At 44.7% G+C, this 23,259-nt stretch overlaps 1 protein-coding gene across 1 annotated transcript in view; it reads right to left on the reverse strand.

Annotated features, from left to right (window-relative positions):
- SEMA3C (semaphorin 3C) overlaps window positions 1–23,259 on the reverse strand; it is a 740,455-nt gene that overhangs the window by 390,170 nt on the left and 327,026 nt on the right. The window contains exon 4 of the mRNA XM_078674175.1: window positions 6,031–6,093. Coding sequence (XP_078530301.1) covers window positions 6,031–6,093 — 63 coding nt within the window. The remainder of the gene's footprint in view (window positions 1–6,030; window positions 6,094–23,259) is intronic.

A 23,259-nucleotide genomic window follows, 5' to 3' on the forward strand; every position in this document is an offset into this window, starting at 1 on the left:
AGCACATGCACAGCAGATGACCAACCTAAAGAAATAAGGGTGCAAAACTACAAATCATTCAAGGCTGCAGGAACAAGATCCTCTGAGGCCTCATCCAGAGGCAGCTCAACATCAGCCTCCATGACATCCTCATTATGGCCAGATCCCATGATCCCTACGCAGCACGAGCAGCCAAAATGGACGTCGCCATCACGCAACAGTATGATAAGACCCCCACGGTGAAAATTGAGCAAGCAGACGCCATCCACACGAAAGGAAGGACAAACAAGCCAAAGACTCAAATCACCCCTCAACAAGGGCACCACTGCAGGTATTGTGGACATGAAGAAAAACCCCTTGAAGGCTGCCCAGCACAGGGACATACCTGTTCAAACTGTGATAAGCAAAATCATTTTGCGACCATGTGCCGAGGAGGCCCAGAGGACGAGGAAAAAGGGGCAGGTGAACCCCTATCAAGGCCATACGTCAACTGACACTGGATGACTCTGAGCAGCAGAATGCCACCAAGTCATCACAACGCCATAGACATTTTCTGGAAGACTCATCACCAGACAATGACTTGAAATTCTCATTATTCTTTATTTCGGTTAAACAACCTTAAAAGAATGCAATACAATACATTTTAAAGCATTACAATACAATATATATATCTACACAGCACCGGGTTGGAATTAAAGAGAACTAGCAACAGGGTCCTTCTCAGTTAAATTAACACACATATTCGAGGAACACTTAATAAATAGCAATTCATTAAATTTAAAATAATACTATAGGACAATAAAAACAAGGCACCAGGAAACACTAAGATCAGACCAATTCCTATTGTCATTATTCTAGTTTGAGTTGCAGTGTGAGTCTAGATCAAATTCAGTTGCATACACCACTTGGTAGTAATAATGTCAGTCAGTTACATTTATAATTACGTATTGCACACACGTTCCAATAAAAATTACATATATACAAGTAGTTCAGATACAATAGGGCACACGTTCGAATAAAGATTACATACATATATACAAATAGTTCATATACAATAGGGCACAAATTAAATTACATAGACGGCCACAACCCCCATGCATGGTCCAGATTGCCGGTTCAGACGTCAAGGCCCTCATTGATACAGGCGCCTCAGTTAATGTGATGGAAATCCAGCAATACAGATCCCACCACCCCTGTACCCGACGAATACCAAAATCTACACCTACAGCAGCCGGCCCTCGCTGCACCTGAATGGGTAGATGACAGTCCAAGTAAATTCAGAAGATCAAGAGATCACAACAGCATTCCACGTGGTCAGCAAAAAAGTCTGACACTCTCATTGTAGAAGAATTGGACCTTGGATCTTTCACACCTCCTCTGTACAGCCTGCCAGGTCAATGAGTTCCTGAGCCAATTCCCTGAACTCTTCAAAGGACTAGGGTACCTAAAAGCCCCTCCGATCAAATTACACATTGACAAATCTGTCATACCAGTAGCCCTTTGCCTTCAATTTTTGTCTGCGGCCACTGGTTGAATAGGTACTAGACAAGCTTGAGAGTTTAGGCGTCACCGAAAAAAGTGTCTGGGCAAACACCATGGGTGTCTCCCATTGTTATTCCGGAGAAGCCAAAACAGCCAGGGAAGATATGTCTCAGCATCAACATACGCCTCCGAAATCAGGCCATCAAGAGAGAGAGACATAACAGCCACAATGGACAACATCATCGCCAACCTCAATGGGTAGGGGTGATTTTCCAAGCTACACCTCAATGCAGGACACTACCAGCTGCTCCTCTCCGAAGAAAGCAGGGACATCACCACATTTTAGACACACTTAGGGCTGTGCCAGTACAAAAGAGTAAACTTTGGGATTTGTTCTGCAGCAGAGGTCTTCCAGGATACCATCAAGGAGACACTGTCCGGCCTCCAGAGTGTCATGAATGTGAGCTATGGCATCCTAGAATATTCTGAAACAGCAGAAGAGCACCAAAGACACCTGTGGGGCATGCCATGATGCTTGGGGGATTCAAAAAGGGGGGTGGTGATGGACAGAGTATCTGAATTAAGCAGAACACTCCTACCCAGTCAAAAGATCAGGGCTTGATCCATCACCGTTTTTTAGCTCACTGCACCATCCCAGTTCAGAACCTGGCTACATGCAAATTAGTCTGTCCCTGGCCCAGTGCATCATGGGAACAGGGCAGACCAAACTACCAAGCCAATTCTTTACTGGAAAGGAAACAAGCTTCCGGGGACCGGTTTCTGGCATTACAGCCGTCTTCGGCCCGGCTTGCTTGAATCCTGATGGTGCAGTGAGCAAGGGACTCACATCTGAGCATACCCTTCCACACTTGTGGTGGCCAAAACGATTCAAAAAGGGGGGTGTGCCAGTACAAAAGAGTAAACTTTGGGATTTGTTCTGCAGCAGAGATCTTCCAGGATGCCATCAAGGAGACACTGTCCGGCCTCCAGAGTGTCATGAATGTGAGCTATGGCATCCTAGTATATTCTGAAACAGCAGAAGAGCACCAAAGACACCTGTGGGGCATGCCATGATGCTTGGGGGAGCACAGCATCACTCTGCACCAGGAGAAGTGTTCCTTTTTCTATAACTCAATCGAGTTTTTCAGATATGTGGTCATCCAGGATGGTGTGCAAGTTGGTCCTCGAACGCCGCAAGCCATACAACAGACACCATCCCGACGACCATCTTGGAAGTGTGAAGTTTCTTGGAAATGCCCACCTATTGTGATAGTTTTACCCTAATTTGGCTATCATTGCTGAGCCCCTGAGAACCCTCACCAAGTCCGATGTCCCCTGGAGATGGAACACCACTGAAGAAAGCCCCTTTCAAGTGGTGAAGGCAGCCCTGCTAAACAAGTCCACCATGGCCTACTTCAATCCAAAGAAACAAACCAAACTGCTAGTCGATACCAGCCCAGTTGGGTTGGGAGCCATGCTCTCCCAGGAGGTGGAGCCAGGGAAGTGGTCCCCTTTAGCTTTCGCCAACAAGCACTGATGCAGACAGAGGCATGTTACTCCCAAATCGAGAGGGATGTGCTAGCTATTAAACAGACCTGTGGATACTTTGACCTGTATCTCAGAGTAGACATTGACCACCAACCAATTGTTTCTCTCTTTTGTGGTTCTGTCCCACACCCTCCACCACAGATTGAACGCTGGGCCATTCAACTTCAACACTACCACATGGAGGTCACCTACCTCCAGGGATCCAAAAACTCAGCAGACTTTCCCTCATGCTATCCACCCTCGCCTGCTAGCAAGAACGCGGGAACGAGAACACGGAGGACACCGAAGCGCACTTTAGCATAGTGTCCCAAGAGCTTGCCCACCAGCACTAAGCCTACCTGAAATCAGAGATGCGCCCGCAACAAATCCAGTGCTGGAGAAAGTGAAGGGTACTCTACAAAATGGCTCATGCCACAATTTCCTACAAGATGTCAATGGGTGGCAAGGCCTGGAGAAGGAAAAAACGCACGTAAATGTGGCGAGTGCTCAACAAGGTAAGTGCCACAACAGATGGACTCATCCTGAGAGGACAGCGCTTGTAATCCTGAAGAGACTGCTGCACCAAGTGACAGAACTGGCTCATGGTTGACATCAGGGGACTGTGAAAATGAAGTCCCACATAAGAGAGAAGGTCTGTTTCCTTGGTCTAGAGGCTACATTCAATGAAATGCCCCTTATGCCAACTTACCAGCTCTCAAGTGGTGCCCTCACCCGTCACCACAGAAGAGTCATGTGCCACGCCATGGTCCAAAGTAAATCTTGAACTAGGAAGTTTACCGGACGGGAGAACAACATGGTCATAGTCAACTGTTACTCAAAGTACCCTCTCATCAAAATTGCTGACACCACAGCTTTCAACAACGTAGACCCGGTGCTGGAAAGGGCATTCACACTTTTGGACTACTAGAAGAGATAAAGACAGACAATGGACCACCTTTCCAAGGGTCTGAGGGTCATATTATCAAGGACCGGTGTTAAAATTATCGCCGTTTTATTGGCAGGAAACTGCCGATAAAATGGAGATAATGGGCTTGATAATACGCCCTTGTTTATTCCCATAGAAGCCCATGTTCTGGTGGTAACATAGGCTTCTATGGGAATTAACAAGGGCATATTATCAAGCCCATTATCGCCGTTTTATCGGCAGTTTCCTGCTGATAAAACTGCGATAATTTATACACCGGTCCTTGATAATATACCCCTGAGTTCCCTGGCCTGTTAAAGTGCCTAGGGATTCAACATTGCTGAATCACGTCCCAATGGTCGCAAGCGAAAGGAGAGGCGGGGTGGTTCATGCAGACATTAAACAAGACCCTCAGAATCGCTGTAGTAGAAGGGACCAGCCCCGAAGTCAGCCTCCAGAGGTTCTTGAGGGAATACAGAGGGACACCCCATTGCACCACTCCATGGTACCTAATGCTCAATGGCCATCGAAGGGACACTACATCCTGGTCAATTCTGAATAGTTTCTGCCACAGTATGCCCCGATGAGCACCAAGCCCGGCACACTCAGACCAATTTGCACCCAAGCGCGAGCAGCCTCTCGAGTGATCTCACCAGGTGACAGTCTACTGCTCAAAGAACGCCGACTGGGATAGAAGTTCTGTACACCCTTTGAGCCTGGTGTGTGGACTGTCACCCAGGCAAATGGGGCCACGATCACCGCATGTAAAGGGAATTAATTGGTCACCAGGAACATATCATGGTTCTGGATGGTAGACTCCACCAGCTCTTTTGAACCAGATGAAGTGCAATACAGTGCAATGTGGGAAAGCCCTCCAAGATCAGAAAGCCAAGCGGAAAAAGAAGCTACCCCCCGTGACAAGACCCCCAGCCAAGACGGTGCTGAGACAATGCTGAGGTCGACTCCCAAAGCAGCCCGGGCCTTGGGGAGGTGATAGGACATTCCCAACAGCACCGGTATTACCTTTGACCTAATCCACCACTGAGCCAGAGGCTCAGAGACTTTGCATGCTTAGTTCATTGCCAAGTTAGGAAGGGATGTAATGGGCACCTAACCCCTCCCCCACAGTAAACAACTTGCCTCTGAAACGCACCATGTACATCTCCTTGCCAGGCATGGCCAGAAGCTATATAATAAACGGACAGAGACCACTCGTGGTCTTCCGGCCCGCACCAACTGCCAAGTGTGTGTGTCTCTTTCTTTTCTGCCTATTGGTTTATAGGCATAACCCGCGGTCCCCTCCTGTATCTGCTGTGGCCCCGCTACATTACAGACAAAACATAAAGAACGCACTGTGCGTATAACACATGCTTAAACTACATTTGACTGAACAAAGATAACTACCACAGCCAAATGGCGATCAGGATTAAGGCAATAAATAACAAGCTAGAGGTTGAAAGAGGTGGCCCAGACAAAAGTAGTAGAATAAAACCGAATTTATCAGTGATGTGAGCCTTGTTGATAACAATATAAACATTATTGTAAACAGCTTACCAATGAGGAAACCTAAAAGATATAATTTGCAGAGTTCACTCGCCGTATCACTGACTTCGTAAAATCTGTAATTTCTGTTTTCTGTGAGCTTTTCTTCAGTCATTAAAACATCTTCTTCTAACTTATGCTTTGCAACCAAGCGTGCATCATAAATGACGCCATTTGATTTTACAGTTAAAGAACTGTGTTTTTATTACTGAGGCGTATTTTTAATTCAGCGATCATCCATAAACATTTCACCAGGATTATTTCCGGGAAAAAGACAGAAGACTGTCTGGCATACAGCACTACACGGGTAATGTCATCTGCTCGGCAGACTATGTCCTTTGAATGTAATGTGCCTGAAACGCGTTATTGGTTTAGCCAGTGCTCAGCAGACATTGCCATTTCAGATTTTATGATGAATAATAAGTAAGGGTTTATTGCTTAGTTACATTTCATTGTGATGCTTCACCAATAAGGCATTTAGAAAACCAACACCTCTTTTAGCTTATGTTTGGCTGAACTCCAGTTGCTCTGAGTCAAGAGGCCACATTTTCTACGTTTTATTTTTTTGTACTTACTGTAGGATCTTTGCCAGCCATCTTGCACTCTTCAACTTTGTTGGCTGATGCAGGCCAGAAAACCTGTTGGAAAATATCAGAAATATTTTTATTTATTGATGTTGTCTTCACCTAATATATTTTCTTCACTTTATATATGGCAATTGTATTGAATAAACAACGCTAACGAATGTACATAAACTGAAATGCGTTTTCTGAAACTGATATATATATTATGAAACAGGATATCTTCAGCCTATGGAAGAATACAGAGAGATAAATGTGTGGATGATGGGAGCGAGGGAAGAAAGGATGGAGTGAGGATAAGCAGAAAGATAGACAAATAGTCAAATCGTCAAATTATTTATGTAAATGACACATTCCACCTGACCCTCCTCTCGTCCAGCCTTCCTCCTTCCCTTTGTGTGTTCAGTTACGATTACAAAGGACTGAGTTACAGATTGTCCATACTAGACCACTGAAAACAGAAACTCTTGCCTCTTCCTGCCTCGATTCTTTTTTATCAAGCTCATTGCTATTTGTTTGAGTTGCGAGACTAAGGGCAAGATACATTATTTGGAGGATGGCCCATTGTTCCACCAGGGGGATGGAGAAAAGTACTCCATCCCTATGGCCCAGTGGCAGTCCGTGAAATGTATAAATGACCACCAAGAAGACAGTCATTTATAATGCATTGACAGGAACCCCCGCCATGGTGGTTCCTATCAAAGCATTTCACTGTTTAGCGCAGGGCTGCATCTGCATGACACCCATGGCGGGGGGCTGAGGGGGGGGGGGGGCATTATCATAATTTACTGTTTCTCACAGGCGGTGACAGGCAGTAAAAAAATGGCTATATGTCTGCCCATCCTGATTGGGTCACCATTACAAAAATGGGGTTCCCCATTACTGGTCGTAGTCATGGGTTCAATGTAGTACAAAAGACAATGGTCCTAGACCTTTTCTTTTAAACAATATGTATCAAGTCTACACTTATTGTTTAGAAAACGATTTTTTAAGTGTGCACAATGTTTAGCTCGCAGTAATAAATACAGTACATTTAGATTAAAAAGTGCAACAACCAAGATATATTTCACCAAGAGTTTTATTCCAAATCATAAGGCAAACAGTTGATTATTTACTGTGTCAAACAAAGAGAGGAAGGGGGAGGGGTAAAGGTTGCTTCAATGGAACGTGCAAAAAGAGAAGGTGCTCTGGTGTGGAAGCGGTGAAAAAGAATTGCAGAAAGTGTGATAGGGGACATTTAAAAACATTTTTATGTTGGACTGATAAACAATTGTCAGTCTTTTCTAGCCTGGCCACATTGAGACAATCAAGGTTTCTTTACATTCAATTATAAATACAGAAAATGTATCCTTGTGTGGCACGATAGATTCGGGGCTTGTGATCCAGGCTAATTATGTGGGCGTCGATGTTTTGACCCGACTCGGGGCTCCGAGGGTAATTTAGGACCTCGGCCTGTGGGTGCTTTACACATTGCCTCCGGGATAAGACTGACTGTCCGTGCCAAGGGGGTGAGCCGGGTTATATTTGGCGTGTAACTCCCTTGCCCTGACTAGAGCGGTGGTCTCTGCCTGGCTTTGGCGCAAGCCTTAGCCAACCAGAGATCTCATTTCTAACAATTACTAAGAGGAACATGGTCTGAAATACCTCATTGAGTTATTTAATATTCAAATAGCTTGGAAATTAGGATTCTACTCGGCAAGAATCAGTCTATGTGAGTTTTATTGCCAAGGATACAAGATAGGAAAGTGTATCTTCTAGCCCTAGGATAGAGAATGTGGCATGCATTCAGTAACATATGGTCTGAAAGTAGGTTATAGATCAAACCTCAGTCATTGACATGCCACATGATCTAGGCAGGCTGACATTTCTAGGATTGGATCTTAAACTGTGTTCCAATTCCCGTCTATTATGATTTTCGTTTTGGCAAATTCAGTAAAAAGCTTAATAAGATTGGTGAAAAAATCAGGCTCAGATCCATTGGGGCATATAAAGAACTGTTGCAGGGATTCTGCTGGGAAGCAGAACTGTGCTTCGGAGAACAGGACGTCAGAATGTAGGGACTGAGTCTCTCTACCACATCAGTACCTGTAGGCCCAAGTCCGACTAGCTCACAGCAGGCGTGCAACACCCATTGGGCCCACGGGGCTTCAGCACCCCCCCTCGTCGTGTGTGTCAGCCCGCGGAGACAGTTTCACGGGCTGGCGACTGTCTAATTGCAACTGCACCCGAGTACTTAACAGGTCTTTAAAAGACCATTTACTTGTAAATTAGGGTTTTGTTATGTGTTCACCCCTTCTTACAGCCACTCTGTCCGTGGTTGGATGAATTAGCCCCCCCCGCCGAAATATTTTCCAGCCTTCCTCCGAAATTTGCCTCTAGTTGCCCGCCTGGCTCACAGTGGCTCACCTAAACTCCTAACTTCCCAAAGTAACAGGTGATTTTGGCAAACCTCTAGTCCCCAAAGGAACCGTGAAAATAGATCATCACCTTTTGTTTCTCACTCATGCATGCCCATAGTAAAGAAAACAAAGACGTGAAGGAACTTTACAATATATTTATTGAAACTATTGTAGTGTATTTTGAAGCAGGTGTGCTGTGATAAGTAAAGAAAAACAACTGAGCAACATAATGGAGAAGCGTGGCTCAGTGGTTAGAGGTGGCAGACCCGGAAGCTGAGATCAACCGTGGACCAGGGTTCGATTCCCCGCCTCGGCAGGTCTCGGGCTCAAAAATTCCACAGACCTGACAATTCTCGCTCCGGTGCCTACTCGAATCACGGGGTCACACTCTGCAACTCTGGGCAATAGCTTGCTTAATCTCCACTACGGCCCCTCGCGGCGGGATGCCTGGCTTTCACCTTGTGGACACCCTGCTGGGGTTTCTCACAGGGGAATACCAGGACGGGTTCCCTAAGCAAGCGCCAGGATGCCCTTTGGGTGACAGGTTTGCGCTATATAAGTACACCTACATTTACATTTACATAATCAACATTAATAGAAGGCTGTATACAATGAACAACCCAACCATGGTAACTAATATATCTATCTAGGCCAATCCTCACAATGTGAGCACAGTGATTTATTAGTGACCTCTGGGATTAGCAACAGACTCCTATACCTGGGGTGTGTAGTTAGGTAGTCCGCACCATAGGTGTAAACTCAGTTTATGCAAGGCTGCTGCCTCCGTTCCAGGATTGGTCTCTCTGCTGGAATTCTCCCCTCTGCCCCCCAAGGGGATGATACACAGTTTATATGATAAGAACTACTTTGTTCGAAAGCTGCATCCGTGGTACTATGTTGTGTCTAATAACATTAGGAGATGCTGTTGACCGTGCACAAGAAAACAGTACACCATGTTGTTCGACCTTGTACAAGATGTTCAGACTTAATCTCATGAGGAGTTACTGAATAACAAATAACATGTGCAGTGTATTCCTAAAATAATATCATGGCATAAAAACAAGCGTCTTATATGTGGCTGTGCTTAGCAATGGCAGGCTACAACAGCTGATACATACAACTGAGGGAGAACCAAAATGGGCCAAAAAGGGAAATCACTATAGAACCAGAGATAAGGAGTACGTATTTTAAAGATATTTTTGTGAATATATTTCAATCTTTTGTGTGGAACTGAGAGAGCACAAGTTTGGGAAAAAAATGTATAAGTGTACCATATTTACAAGCACGTAGTTAGTTAACATGTACTTTGCACCAGAGTGTTTATATTTAGAAGTGAAATACACCGAGTGTCTTATATTCAGTGGTGAAATGCATAGAATGTTTAAGTAGAGTAACAATAATCATAACTGTGTGAGACTAATGTAGAAATGTTTGGGATGAATATGAAAACCTCATGTTCTCATGTTAAAGGAATCATGTTAGAGTTGAATAGAACTCTGAAAATCCAGTATAATGTGTAGGCCTCATGGCAATTCACAGCAAATCTAAACGTGCTGCTAAAATAATGTGAGATGGGGTTGACGTGGTTCTTCCAAATGTATTATCGAACTAAGTTTGAAATATATGCTTTATAGATGTGTTGTTTTAGAAACGTATGTTAGTTAAGAATGTTTGCTGTTTAAATCAAGTTAATGTTTTAAGAGTGCAGGGACCTGCTTCATGTAAATCAAGTAGGCCTGAACTGATAATGTCATCTCCTTTGATGTGCCATGTGCTCGTTAGAGGAGAAGTCGAGAGGTGCCAAGTACAGAGCTTCACTTATATTTTATGACCTATAGATATGGTGGAGTTTGGAATTTGAGGCCCACTGCAGGACGGACTGTATGCAGGTGCGAGGGTCTTAATCAGCTAGAATGAAAGAGGCTTTGTTCTGTGGCGCTTGGCGCAGGCCTGTAGGAGTTTCCAGGAATTTCAGGGGGTATCAGCGCACTGGAGAAGAAGCCTGGGAACCAAGGTCAACTTTAACGAGGGTCTTCAAGAGTACCATCATGGAGTTTGCCGCGCAAAGATGTACCACGTGAGGGGCGTCCCAAGGGGCGTTTCTATTGGAAATGTGATTTGGTATTAGGGAAAGCGACCCGGGAGGAGAGCAGAGCAGATGATTTTGGGAGCCTAAGGAAGCGGATGGGTAGGCAGATAGGCTGATCAGGAGAGACCCATTATCAGAGAAGAGACAAAGAGAAGTGCGTGATCTTCTTAGGAAGTCACCACGGCTGACACCTAGAGGGGTAAAGATCTTGCTAAGTAGGGATGTCACTTAGGATAGTGTAGGGACAGACTAACCTTAATTTTCTTTTCTGTAATGACTTTGAGGTTGCAACTTGTATCCATTTTGGCAACCCTTATGGTTTTTGAGCTTGTACTTATTATTCTGTTTTTCAGACTCAGACTATTCAAAAAGTTCATGTTCATAGTGATACCGATTTATCTTCTTAATCTCATTTTGAGAAGTTTGTATCTTCAGTTATCTTTGACTTTATATTAAATCTTTGAAACTTAAAATTTGGTCAGTGGTCATTTAGAGTGGTGTAAGTTCTTAAATTGATTGATTTATTGTAAGATTACCTTTTACTCAATGACAGGTACCAACGATTCAGTCGACATAGTTTGGGATTTGGTAAGGTAACTAGTAACCAGTAATCCCGCGTTAACAGTTGGTAGCAGAGTGAGGATGGTTATCTTCTTGAGGAAGGTAATCTAGAGAGGTTAGTTTACCCCAAGGCCCCTAGACGTCGAGAGACGAGCAGCGGAAGAATCGTGTGCCGAAAGGTGCAGACGGTGCGAGAAAAGCAGCAGTATCGGAGGAGAGTGAGTATAAAAAGGGTCATGCGTGAACAGATTGCGGTGTTTTGTGTTGTATTTGTATTGTAATGTCTTGCGGAGTTGAATGCCTGTAGTGTGAATGAGAGAAGGTTGTGAGCGCGCGCAACCTGGTAAGCTGGTTACCTGGTAAACGGGTGAACTGGTGAAATCTTAAGTTCAGGCCAGAGCTTAAGTGGTTTTGGGTGTATCGAACATCCAGGGTAGTTGTCGACCATAGTACGGAGGTCACGAGGTACCATTGACCGCCGTGGATCCAAGATAGGGGGAGTGTAAGAGTGGGTGTATGAGTAACGGACGCTGGTCGAAAGTTACTGTGTGTGAGTAACCTATCAGAGAGGGCGACTGTCTGGAAGTAAACGGAAAGACATTTCGCCAAGTTAAGGTGACAACTACAGAAAGACTGTGGGCGTACAGTCAAGAAAGGTGATCGCTTGGACGGAAGTAATCATTTTTCAGAGTATGAATGGGATGCGTGCATGACCGAGGAGACGAGCTGAGAAAGGAGGGGAACTGCTGCGAAGGGGGACGGGTGACGTCGGCTAGAGCCGCGCTGTGATTGAGCGGTTGGTGTGACGTTAGCTAGAGCCGCGCTCTGGTTGGGCGGCTAGAGTGACGTCGGAGGAAAGTCGCGTACGGATAGGCCAGCTAGTGAGAACGGCGCTGAGATTGGTGGAGTGTCATCAGGAAGTAAACAAACGCAGAGAAAAGAGAAATCATGAAGTGTTTTAAGTGTTTGAAAGGGATTTTTAAACGTAAACGAAGTGAACATTATTACGGGGAAGAGGCTCCGCCAGAGGGTACGCCAGCTCATTATATGGCAACGAATGTGGGGCTGCATACGATATTATGGATTGGGGCTTGGAATAAGCTTACGGAAGGGAATGAGGAAATGCAGTTCCCGAGGTATGGGACGTTTAAGTTAGAGGTGTTACATCGGCTAAAAGCAACCATGTCCTCATTGAAACCCTCGCCCAGACCAACACAGTTTGAGGCCCTTAATGCATGGATTAAGGCTGCACACGACCGAAATTTGAACAGGCGTCAACAAAGGCTGACGCGATCGGTAAGGGCAGTACGAGATTCTAAATGGGATGAGGAAGCAAAGCGGTGGAGGGTACAGGTTATTGAGGTGGAAAAAATGTATCCGATGAGGGAGGTGGCAGGAGGAGGAAACCTCATTGAAGAAGACGAGGAAAGCGAGTCGGAAGACAATCTGATAAATAGATTGTTAATGGATAGACCACCTCCGAGAGTTGAGGAAATTGAAGATAGAGGGCTCGCAAGGGAAGATGGGAATGCCATAGAGGGGTATACACCACTCCCTATATCGGAATGGACACCTACCAAAGGTGGGGAGACACCTCAACCTAGCACAGTACAGAGTGTAGTGGGAAGGTTTGTGGTGCAGAAAACGCCAGCCACCGAAAGGGTTGAGTCCTTTGGATTGCCAGATGCTCTTCAAGTGCCTGTTACCATAGGACCTATAGTATCGATCTATAACCCAGAGAGAGATAGAGAGGAAGACCAGAGGCAATTAGATAGAGAAAGGATCGAGATGGAAAGGAGGAATAACGTGACAAATGCATGGAAGCAATTGCCAGGATCGGTAACATGGAATACCCCATTAGACACAACTGTCGGTCCCAATTCAGAACAGGGAGGTCCGAGAGGACCAATGGATTTAAGGGGACCGCGGCCAAGACCCTATTCAGAATTAAGAGCTGATTTAAGGGAATGGGACGGGTCCACAGTATCCCTGAGTAACAGGACAAGAACGGAACCAGAGTGGGAAAGCAGGGGTAACGGGACTGTATCTCACTGTGGGGCCAGCGAAAGCAGTCAGGGTCGGGAAGGCCGAAGTCCCGAGAATAGAGGGGATGCATGTCCTACAAATCAGAGAGAACAGCAGGAACAGAATACGAGGAGTATGGAGTGTGAGGAAGTGTCTCGCCTCACGCAAACAGAGGGAGACCAAAGAACGCAAGAGTACAGAGATAGGTTTAGGTGCACTCATCACTCACACGCACCTGGGGAAAATGTACAGCACTGGCACAGAGGGAACAGTGAAAGGTCACGTCATACATCGAGTGATCGGAGGTCACAGATGCATGAGGAAGAAAGAGGGAGTAATGGAACATCTTGCCCTGCATCCCGTGAAACTAGCCAGGATGGGGAGAGAGAGGCTAGGAGGCATGAAGGAGTGTTTCACCATCCACCCCGAGAAGATGGAAAGGCATGGGACCTAGAGAGATGGGAACAAGGGAGGACTCCCTATAACTCACCAATACCTAAACGTAGATCTCGGAGCTGGGATGGGAGAGATGCGGATGGAGGAGCTAAATTGAGTGTCTTGAAAGCTGAAATTAAGGCAAAAAGGCTCGATGTTACTAGTTTAAAATCAGATGTTGATGAGATAATAGATGGAACATTGCCTTTGGAAAGGATAGAATTGTATGAACAGGATGAGTTATTGTTCATGGCAAAGGATATTACTAGGAAAGCTAGAGCGTTTCATGAGAAACTGACTGATTTGGCAGACAGGTATGCCGTGGATTTATCTAGGACAAGTGCATTGCAGAGTAACCACAGATTACAGTACGCAGACCAGGATCTAGATGAGAAGAGAACTACTGGATTAAAAACACACATAAGAGAGCTGGTATCAGGGATAAGAGTGTGGAGAGAATTGGACAAATGGGAAGAAAGGTGGTCGAAAAAGGGCACAGTTAGGCGAAGTACAAATGTGATGACCCCTGAGGGAAGGGTAATGCAGATGGAGGCATTCCCTTTGCGAGAAATATCAAATGGAAATTATGTACATGTGCCCTGGAGTAGAGGAGACTTAGCTGCATTTACCAACTCATTTCCGAAGTTGAGGGACAATCCAGTAGAATGGTATAAACAGGTAGAGAGGTTTGTCAAAATCTCGAAAGTACTGTGGATAGATTTGAACACGTTGTTTGACATCGTGGTCCCATCTGATTTATGGATCCCGTGCAAGACTAGTGTCGAATGGCCAAATACTGAACCAGTAAGGGATGCTCGGACTAATGGACCGTCCGAGATTGTCATGCGAAAGTATGAAAGGGTAATAGCATGGCTGAAAGATAAGGTACCACCACAGGACATAGATTGGGTGAAAATAGACCGAACAAGGCAGGAACCCAAGGAGACAGTTCACGAGTTTTATGAAAGATTATTGAAAACATTCAAGCAATACAGTGGACTAGATGTAATGGATCCCAAAGATATAGGGCAGTTTGTGTCAAAGTTTGTCCTGGGGTTGAAACCTGATATTTGTTTGATGATACAGCAACATTTAATCTGTTGGCAGAACAAACCACTAGATGAGATTTTACGTTATGCGAGGTACTGCAGTGACGAGATAGATTCTAAAGCCAAGAATCTAAAGGAGAAATTGATGGTGGTGCAAATGCAGTCCGCTGGGAAGGGTGGCCAGCAGAAGCAGGGGATGGGACGAAAACCAAACGGTCAGAACAAAGATAATGAAGAAGGACAGAGACCTAGGATAGACTTTGCCACTTTAAAGAAAACGACAAAGTGCCATCAGTGTCACCAGGTGGGGCATTGGCGACGCGAGTGTCCCTTTAACCCCGAAAATGGAGAGCTGGAAGTAGAAGAGCAGGTTCAAGAAGTCCCAACCCCAAAGGTGACAGTTCCAGGAGGCAAGGTGGCCAAAGGGGGGACTTCGGCCCCACGGGCCCAGTTCCCACAGCCACCGAAGGTAGCGACAGGGAGTAAGGTCTTTAAGCAGATGCCTCTCTTCATCGAGGAAGAAAAGTGTTACTACATTGATCCATTGACAGGACAACGTGTGAGCAGTGAAGAGGACTGTACCCTCGGGGCAGTCCTAGAAGTGGATCAAAGAGGGCCATTTGTTGAGGCAGAAGTGGCAGGGTGTCCCACTACGTTCTTAGTGGATACTGGGGCTACTCGTTCGACTCTGAGATCAGCGGTGGTTCCAGACTTGCCGATGTCAGGGGAAACAATTCAGGTGGTAGGAGTCGCAAATAAAAGAATGACTAGTCCCTTGACAGAACCAGTGTCTGTGAAAATTGGAAACCACATGAACGAACATCAGTTTGTGGTTTGTGACTCGAGTCCGGTATGTCTGTTGGGAAAGGATTTGTTATGCAAATTGAATTGCACCATATACTGCACCCCACAAGGAGTGGAGGTACAGATTACCGACGATGATGCTACCTTTAAGGTGGCCAATTCAAAATTCTGTGTAGAACTATATCCTACTCTGACTGTAGAAGATCTTCCCCAAGATTTAAGAGATGCAGTGGCGTCAGAGGTGTGGGATTTCACAGGAGAAGATATAGGATTGATTAAAGGGGTAGAACCGGTAAAAATTCTGGTAAAACCAAATGTTGAGTTTCCAAGAACGCCTCAATACAAATTGTCCCAGGAAACGATTGCGGGAATAAAACCTGTGATCGAGTCAATGATACAACAGGGAATACTGAAAGAAATCGTGGGTAGTCCTTGTAACTCCCCGATTATGGGTTTGCAGAAACCTAGCGGGAAATTCAGGATAGTGCAGGATTTACGAAAAATTAACAACATAGTCGTTTCATGTTGTCCCGTGGTACCGAATCCTTCAGTGATATTGTTTCAAATACCATATCAAGCAGAATGGTTTACAGTGATAGATCTTTGCCAGGCTTTCTTTTCAATCCCATTGGATGAAGAGAGCAGGTATCTTTTTGCTTTTAAAATGGAAGATCGCGTTTTAACATGGTGTCGAATCCCACAAGGATTCACAGACAGCCCATCCATCTTCAATCAGTTGTTGAAGAAGAATCTCGAAAATCTAGTACTGCCGCAGAACTCGGTTCTGGTCCAGTACATAGATGACCTACTTGTTGCGTCAGAGACAGAGGAAGCCTGTAAAGCAGATTCAATTGCCTTACTGAACCATTTAGCCGAAAATGGACATAAGGTATCTCCAAGCAAGTTGCAGTATTGTTTGACAGAAGTACAGTATCTAGGGCACAGGTTAGAAAAAGGGAAACGTAAGGTGTCCCCGGAGAGGATTGAGGCGATAATGAAAATGAATGCGCCTACAACACAGAGAGAAGTTAGAATGTTCCTAGGAATGGTGGGTTACTGCCGACAGTGGATAGTTAACTTTTCACTGAAAGCAAAGCCCTTACAGAAACTGACGCACAAGGAGGTGAGTGATCCGGTACCATGGGATGAAGAATGTTTGGTGGCGTTTTTACAGCTGAGAGACGATTTGTGTCGTGCTCCGGCTCTGGGAATGCCCGATTACGAGAAGTCATTTTCACTCTATTGCTGTGAGAGAGAGGGATGTGCTTTGTCAGTCTTGGCACAGACCCACGGAAATGCCCGTAGACCAGTTGCATATTTTTCGGCTACATTAGATCCAGTAGCCGCAGCGTTGCCCGGATGTCTCAAATCCGTTGCTGCAACGGGTGTCAGCATTGAAAGGAGCGAGAGTATTGTGATGGGACATCCAGTGGTGGTGTATGTACCACATTCAGTGGAATTGCTAATGACCAGGACGAAGACGCAGCATCTGACCAACAGTAGGCTCACGCGCTACGAGCAAGTCATTCTTGCCGCGGAGAACGTGACCCTCAGGAGATGCTCTGTCTTGAATCCTGCTACTTTGATGCCATTACCTACTGTAATAGAAGGCGAAGGATGTGAAGACCACGATTGCCTTGATGTGACTGAACTATGCACGAAACCCAGACCAGATATTGTGGATGAGCCATTGTCTGACCCCGATGAAATTTATTTTGTTGATGGCTCATGTTTAAGAGACGATACTGGTCGGTTGAGAGCAGCTTATGCTGTTTGTACTATTACTGGAGTTGTGGAAGCCGCTTGCCTGGAAGGAGTACATTCCGCACAGGTAGCAGAAATTATTGCCCTAACTCGTGCCTGCATAGCAGGAAACGGAAAGAGAGTCACCATCTACACGGACAGCCAATATGGTTTTGGTGTGGTTCACGATTTCGGGCAGTTGTGGTCTCAGAGGGGTTACATGACCTCCTCTGGTTCGCCCATTCGAAATGGAGAATTTGTGCGATTATTGTTAGAAGCATTACAAGGTCCAGTTGACATCGCAATAGTAAAGTGTGTAGCTCATACTAAGAATACAGATTTTGTGTCACAAGGCAACAGATACGCTGATGAAGTCGCACGCTATTGTGCGGAACAAAATTATTCTTTCTCAAAGGTGGAAATAGAAGGTGCAGAAGAAAAGACTGAATTAAGTATGATGTTAGAAACTGTAGACACTTGGGAGGATTTAAGAATAATGCAGGAGAATGCACCAGAAACTGAGAAAAGAGCATGGGAAACAGCAGGTTGTGTGCGAAGTGAAATGGATTTTTGGGTTTCAGCAGATGGGAGAGCTGTGTTACCTGAAGAATTAGCTAATCCCATGGCGAGAGAAATACATGGTCCAGTACATCTAGGAAGGGATGCTATGATGAGAGTGTTTAGGCAAACTTGGTATTGCCCTAAATTTAGAATAGCAGCAGAATCAGTATGCAAGCGATGTGTTACCTGCCAACAACTGAACGTAGGCAAACGAACACCAGTCACCCTGAGTCACATTGGGAGGTCGGGGGGGCCTTTCAATAGGATGCAACTAGATTTCATCGAAATGCCAAGAGTTAATCGCCTTCGGTATGTGTTGGTGATTGTATGCGTATTTTCCAGATGGGTTGAAGCGTACCCTACACGTAGGTGCGATACACTCACAGTGGCTAAATTGTTGCTCAGGGAGTTGATACCGCGCTTCGGGGTGCCTGCCTCTTTGGAATCTGACAGAGGAAAACATTTTAACAGCGAAATAGTGAAGATGTTGTGCTCCACACTGAATATCGATCAAAAGCTGCATTGTAGTTATCGACCAGAAGCTTCAGGAATTGTGGAACAAGTGAATGGCACATTGAAGAATAGATTGGCTAAAGTAGTGGCATCCACATCTTTGAGTTGGCCAGATGCTCTTCCTTTAGTGCTCATGAGCATGCGCAGCACACCTGACAGGAGGACAGGTCTCTCTCCCCACGAGATCCTGATGGGGAGGGCCATGAGACTTCCCACAGTTCCAACTACTGCCCTATTGAATATTACAGATGATCTGATCTTGGATTATTGTAAAGGACTGTCTGACGCCATCCATTCTGTGTCCCTTCAGGTGCATGCGGCTGAAGTTCCAGCATCGAGGAACCTGTGTCATGACCTGAACCCAGGGGACTGGGTCTTGGTTAAAAAACACGTCCGGAAGAACTGCCTAGATGTTCGCTGGCGTGGGCCCTTTCAGGTAATCCTGATAACGAACACCGCGGTGAAGTGCGGGGGGCTGCCAAATTGGATCCATGCATCCCATACTCGAAGAGTTCCAGCACCTCTAGAAGGAACAGCTCCTATCCCAGACGAAAGCCCGGAAGTGGAAGAAGAGTCGCAAGAAGGGATTGTAGCAGCTGAGGAGGTGTCGGAAGAAGTTGGGAACGCAACGGATTCAGAAGAAGAGCGAAGGCAGGACGGCAGTGAGACGGAAGAGGCAACTGAAGGAGAGAGCAGAAGTGAATACGACTCAGACTCAGATCCGTATCAGAGCGACCAAGGACCAAGTGAGAGGACAAGGAATAGGAGAATAAGGCTTGGAGCTGCCACTTGGCCAACAAGGAGAAGAAGGCTAAGTTTGAGGTCGGCCCAGGAAGAAACGCTTACTCCTATATCCGAAGACTCAGATCCAGAAGAAGATATCCAGGATCAAGCCGAGGAGGGTCTTAGAAGATCAAGGAGGGTGCGAGGGCCTAGTAGAAGATACTCTACTCCCGACTGGACCTACCTCGTTGCAGATGTCTGGGGGGCACAGAACCGGGAGGATCCGGGAAGTGGACCTGGTCAGAACTGATCCGATCATCACAGTGCAAATAAGGTTTCTACTGCCAGGAGCGGAGACCGAAAGGTTGCTGACACTCAACATCGTTCATCCTGCTCTCCTGAGCGGAATAAGAAAATTGATTTTAGAGACAGTTGAGTTTCCAGTTTGCTGTTCACGATATCCAATATTGGAGGGAACTCTTCTTCGTTTGGAAATGCTTGAGCGAGTAGTAGAAATTCTAGGAGCACTCATTGTTGTGGACTAATACCATATTGCGAATGTCTTCAAGGGGGCGCAGAACTGGAAAGGTGAAGAAAGTGATCCTGATTAGAATGGACCCCTTTGTAATTGTGGATGTAGAACTGATAGTACCAGGAGTAGAAATTGAAAAAACGCTAACTCTCAATTTCGTCCGTCCACTTGTCCAGAGCGAAATAAGGAGAATAATCCTAGAAACAGTTGACTTTCCATGTTGTGGTACGAACTGCCCAGAACCTGAGGGAATGATACTTCGGATGGACATTTATGAAGACGTAGTGTCACTCCTTGAACCATACATAACTTCAGACGGATATAAGACTCTTGAAAAGACTTTGTAAAAACTTGTTGCAAGATAACCTAGCGCCGAGTGGAAGAAGAAAAGTGATAGGGGTTTCCTTTTAGTGGATGGAGAAGGGCTAGGGTTGTCTAATTTCTACGGGACTTTGAACTGTTTTGCGGAAATAAATTGTCAAGCTTCCAAGTGTTCAAAAGAGAGACATTGCGAGAAAGAAAGACTTTTGGCTCAGGAAAGAGAAGAAGTGAATGCTGGAAGAAAGTCAAGAACTACACTGTTTGAGAACATGGAGGCTGGCAACCCGAACCGCAGGGCAAAATGTATAGTTGTTACATTTTTAGGAGTAGTGGTTTCTCTTATAATTTTAGTGGTAACTGTTTCATTCCTAGTGGGACACGAGAGGGATGAAACTGCAGCCAAGGAGGTCAAGGGAGTGTCAACACCGAAAACTACCATTATTAAGGAAAAGGGAAACATCAATGATAAAGACAAAGCGTTGTTAGATGCAGAAATAAAAAGGCTACATACAGATGAGTCACAGGGAAATTACAAGTCAAATGCTTATGCTAAATTGCTTTATGAATATGTTGATGCCATGGAAGTGAAGGATTGTTACGTTTGTATGCAATTACCAGCTTCTGTGGAGGAGGGTATCAGATACCATCATCTTCCATTGACATATGGAATCACATGCAGTTTGTTGTTGAGCATATTTTATGGACGAGATGGATTTGAGTATTATTTCTCGAATTTCGACTCGACATTGCCAGAGGTCCCGAATTTCAAGCATTTGAACAAATGGGACTATTACAAAAGGGAAGACAGATTACACAAATGGTTTATTCCATGGAAAACGATAGATACTTCACATGCTCGAAGAAACAATCTGACTTGTCAAATATCAGAAGTTGAGAAAAAGTTTATAGGACAGGTAGATACTAGATACAGGAGGCAGAAGATTTTGAAGGCATCAGGACAATGGGAAACAGATTGGACCAAGGAGGAAAGGGCACATCAAAGAAAAGGTAGTATTGGTCCAATTGCTTTAGATAAGGAGAAACGGGGGAAACTGTGCATACACAGGAGTTACTCCTATTATGAGAATTTTTATGTAGGTCAAGTCAATTGTGAACATGCCTTTCAATTGGAGTACTACTCTAAGGACTTTTTGAAGGGGATGCAAGCAATACCAAACGTATATTTTGTATGTGGAAGAAATGCCTATGTGAAGTTACCAGATAATTGGTACGGATCATGCTATCTGGCTGTTGTCTTCCCTAAAATATATCATGTTGAGAATTTAGACACGCCAAAGAAAGAAATACCAACTAGATGGAAGCGAGGGCTGGGTGCAGCAGAAGTAGTTGGAGATGTACTCGGTGCTGCATTCCCTTTCTTAGGACTGATACTGAATGACATTAAGATCAGGAGGTTAGCTACAGTCGTGGATAGGCTATCTGCCAGTACTGCAAGATCATTGATGCTGATAGAAGGGGAGATGCAATCGATTAGGGCAATGGTTCTTCAGAACCGACTTGCTTTAGACGTTCTGTTAGCAAAAGAGGGAGGAGTCTGTAAGGCTTTGAAGGTCCAGGAATGCTGCACTTACATTCCAGACAATTCAAAACCTCTAGAGAAGTATATACGAAACATCACTGCCATACACTACGAAATTGAGGATCTGGCAAAGGTAAATGTGTGGGAAAAAGTAGGTCATGGAATGGGTAAAGTTGGAGGTTGGTTTGCCAACTTAGGAAAGGGTATCGTTTGGTACATACTGAAACCCATCATCATAATTGTGATTTGCGTAATCACTTTGTGGGGATTGGTGCGTTTGTATCAATGTTATAGAGCAAATAGGTTGCAGAGAACTATGAGGAAACAGGAGGAAGAGTTGACAGCGATGCAAGATACTCAATACAAGAGTCTGAAAGCATTAGAGAGTATGAAAAGAAGTGGCACAGTCATGACTTCACTTTGAAGGGTTCTACATTTTTAGTGTCTTGATGGTGATGACCCCAGAAGGTCATCAAAGGGGGGACTGAGAGAGCACAAGTTTGGGAAAAAAATGTATAAGTGTACCATATTTACAAGCACGTAGTTAGTTAACATGTACTTTGCACCAGAGTGTTTATATTTAGAAGTGAAATACACCGAGTGTCTTATATTCAGTGGTGAAATGCATAGAATGTTTAAGTAGAGTAACAATAATCATAACTGTGTGAGACTAATGTAGAAATGTTTGGGATGAATATGAAAACCTCATGTTCTCATGTTAAAGGAATCATGTTAGAGTTGAATAGAACGTGGTTCTTCCAAATGTATTATCGAACTAAGTTTGAAATATATGCTTTATAGATGTGTTGTTTTAGAAACGTATGTTAGTTAAGAATGTTTGCTGTTTAAATCAAGTTAATGTTTTAAGAGTGCAGGGACCTGCTTCATGTAAATCAAGTAGGCCTGAACTGATAATGTCATCTCCTTTGATGTGCCATGTGCTCGTTAGAGGAGAAGTCGAGAGGTGCCAAGTACAGAGCTTCACTTATATTTTATGACCTATAGATATGGTGGAGTTTGGAATTTGAGGCCCACTGCAGGACGGACTGTATGCAGGTGCGAGGGTCTTAATCAGCTAGAATGAAAGAGGCTTTGTTCTGTGGCGCTTGGCGCAGGCCTGTAGGAGTTTCCAGGAATTTCAGGGGGTATCAGCGCACTGGAGAAGAAGCCTGGGAACCAAGGTCAACTTTAACGAGGGTCTTCAAGAGTACCATCATGGAGTTTGCCGCGCAAAGATGTACCACGTGAGGGGCGTCCCAAGGGGCGTTTCTATTGGAAATGTGATTTGGTATTAGGGAAAGCGACCCGGGAGGAGAGCAGAGCAGATGATTTTGGGAGCCTAAGGAAGCGGATGGGTAGGCAGATAGGCTGATCAGGAGAGACCCATTATCAGAGAAGAGACAAAGAGAAGTGCGTGATCTTCTTAGGAAGTCACCACGGCTGACACCTAGAGGGGTAAAGATCTTGCTAAGTAGGGATGTCACTTAGGATAGTGTAGGGACAGACTAACCTTAATTTTCTTTTCTGTAATGACTTTGAGGTTGCAACTTGTATCCATTTTGGCAACCCTTATGGTTTTTGAGCTTGTACTTATTATTCTGTTTTTCAGACTCAGACTATTCAAAAAGTTCATGTTCATAGTGATACCGATTTATCTTCTTAATCTCATTTTGAGAAGTTTGTATCTTCAGTTATCTTTGACTTTATATTAAATCTTTGAAACTTAAAATTTGGTCAGTGGTCATTTAGAGTGGTGTAAGTTCTTAAATTGATTGATTTATTGTAAGATTACCTTTTACTCAATGACAGGTACCAACGATTCAGTCGACATAGTTTGGGATTTGGTAAGGTAACTAGTAACCAGTAATCCCGCGTTAACAGAACCATGTCCTCACAATTTGATAAGAAATTATTTTAAGAAAAAGGAT

The sequence above is a fragment of the Lissotriton helveticus genome, chromosome 1_1 (assembly GCF_964261635.1).
Source record: "Lissotriton helveticus chromosome 1_1, aLisHel1.1, whole genome shotgun sequence".
Taxonomy (NCBI): Eukaryota; Metazoa; Chordata; class Amphibia; order Caudata; family Salamandridae; genus Lissotriton; species Lissotriton helveticus.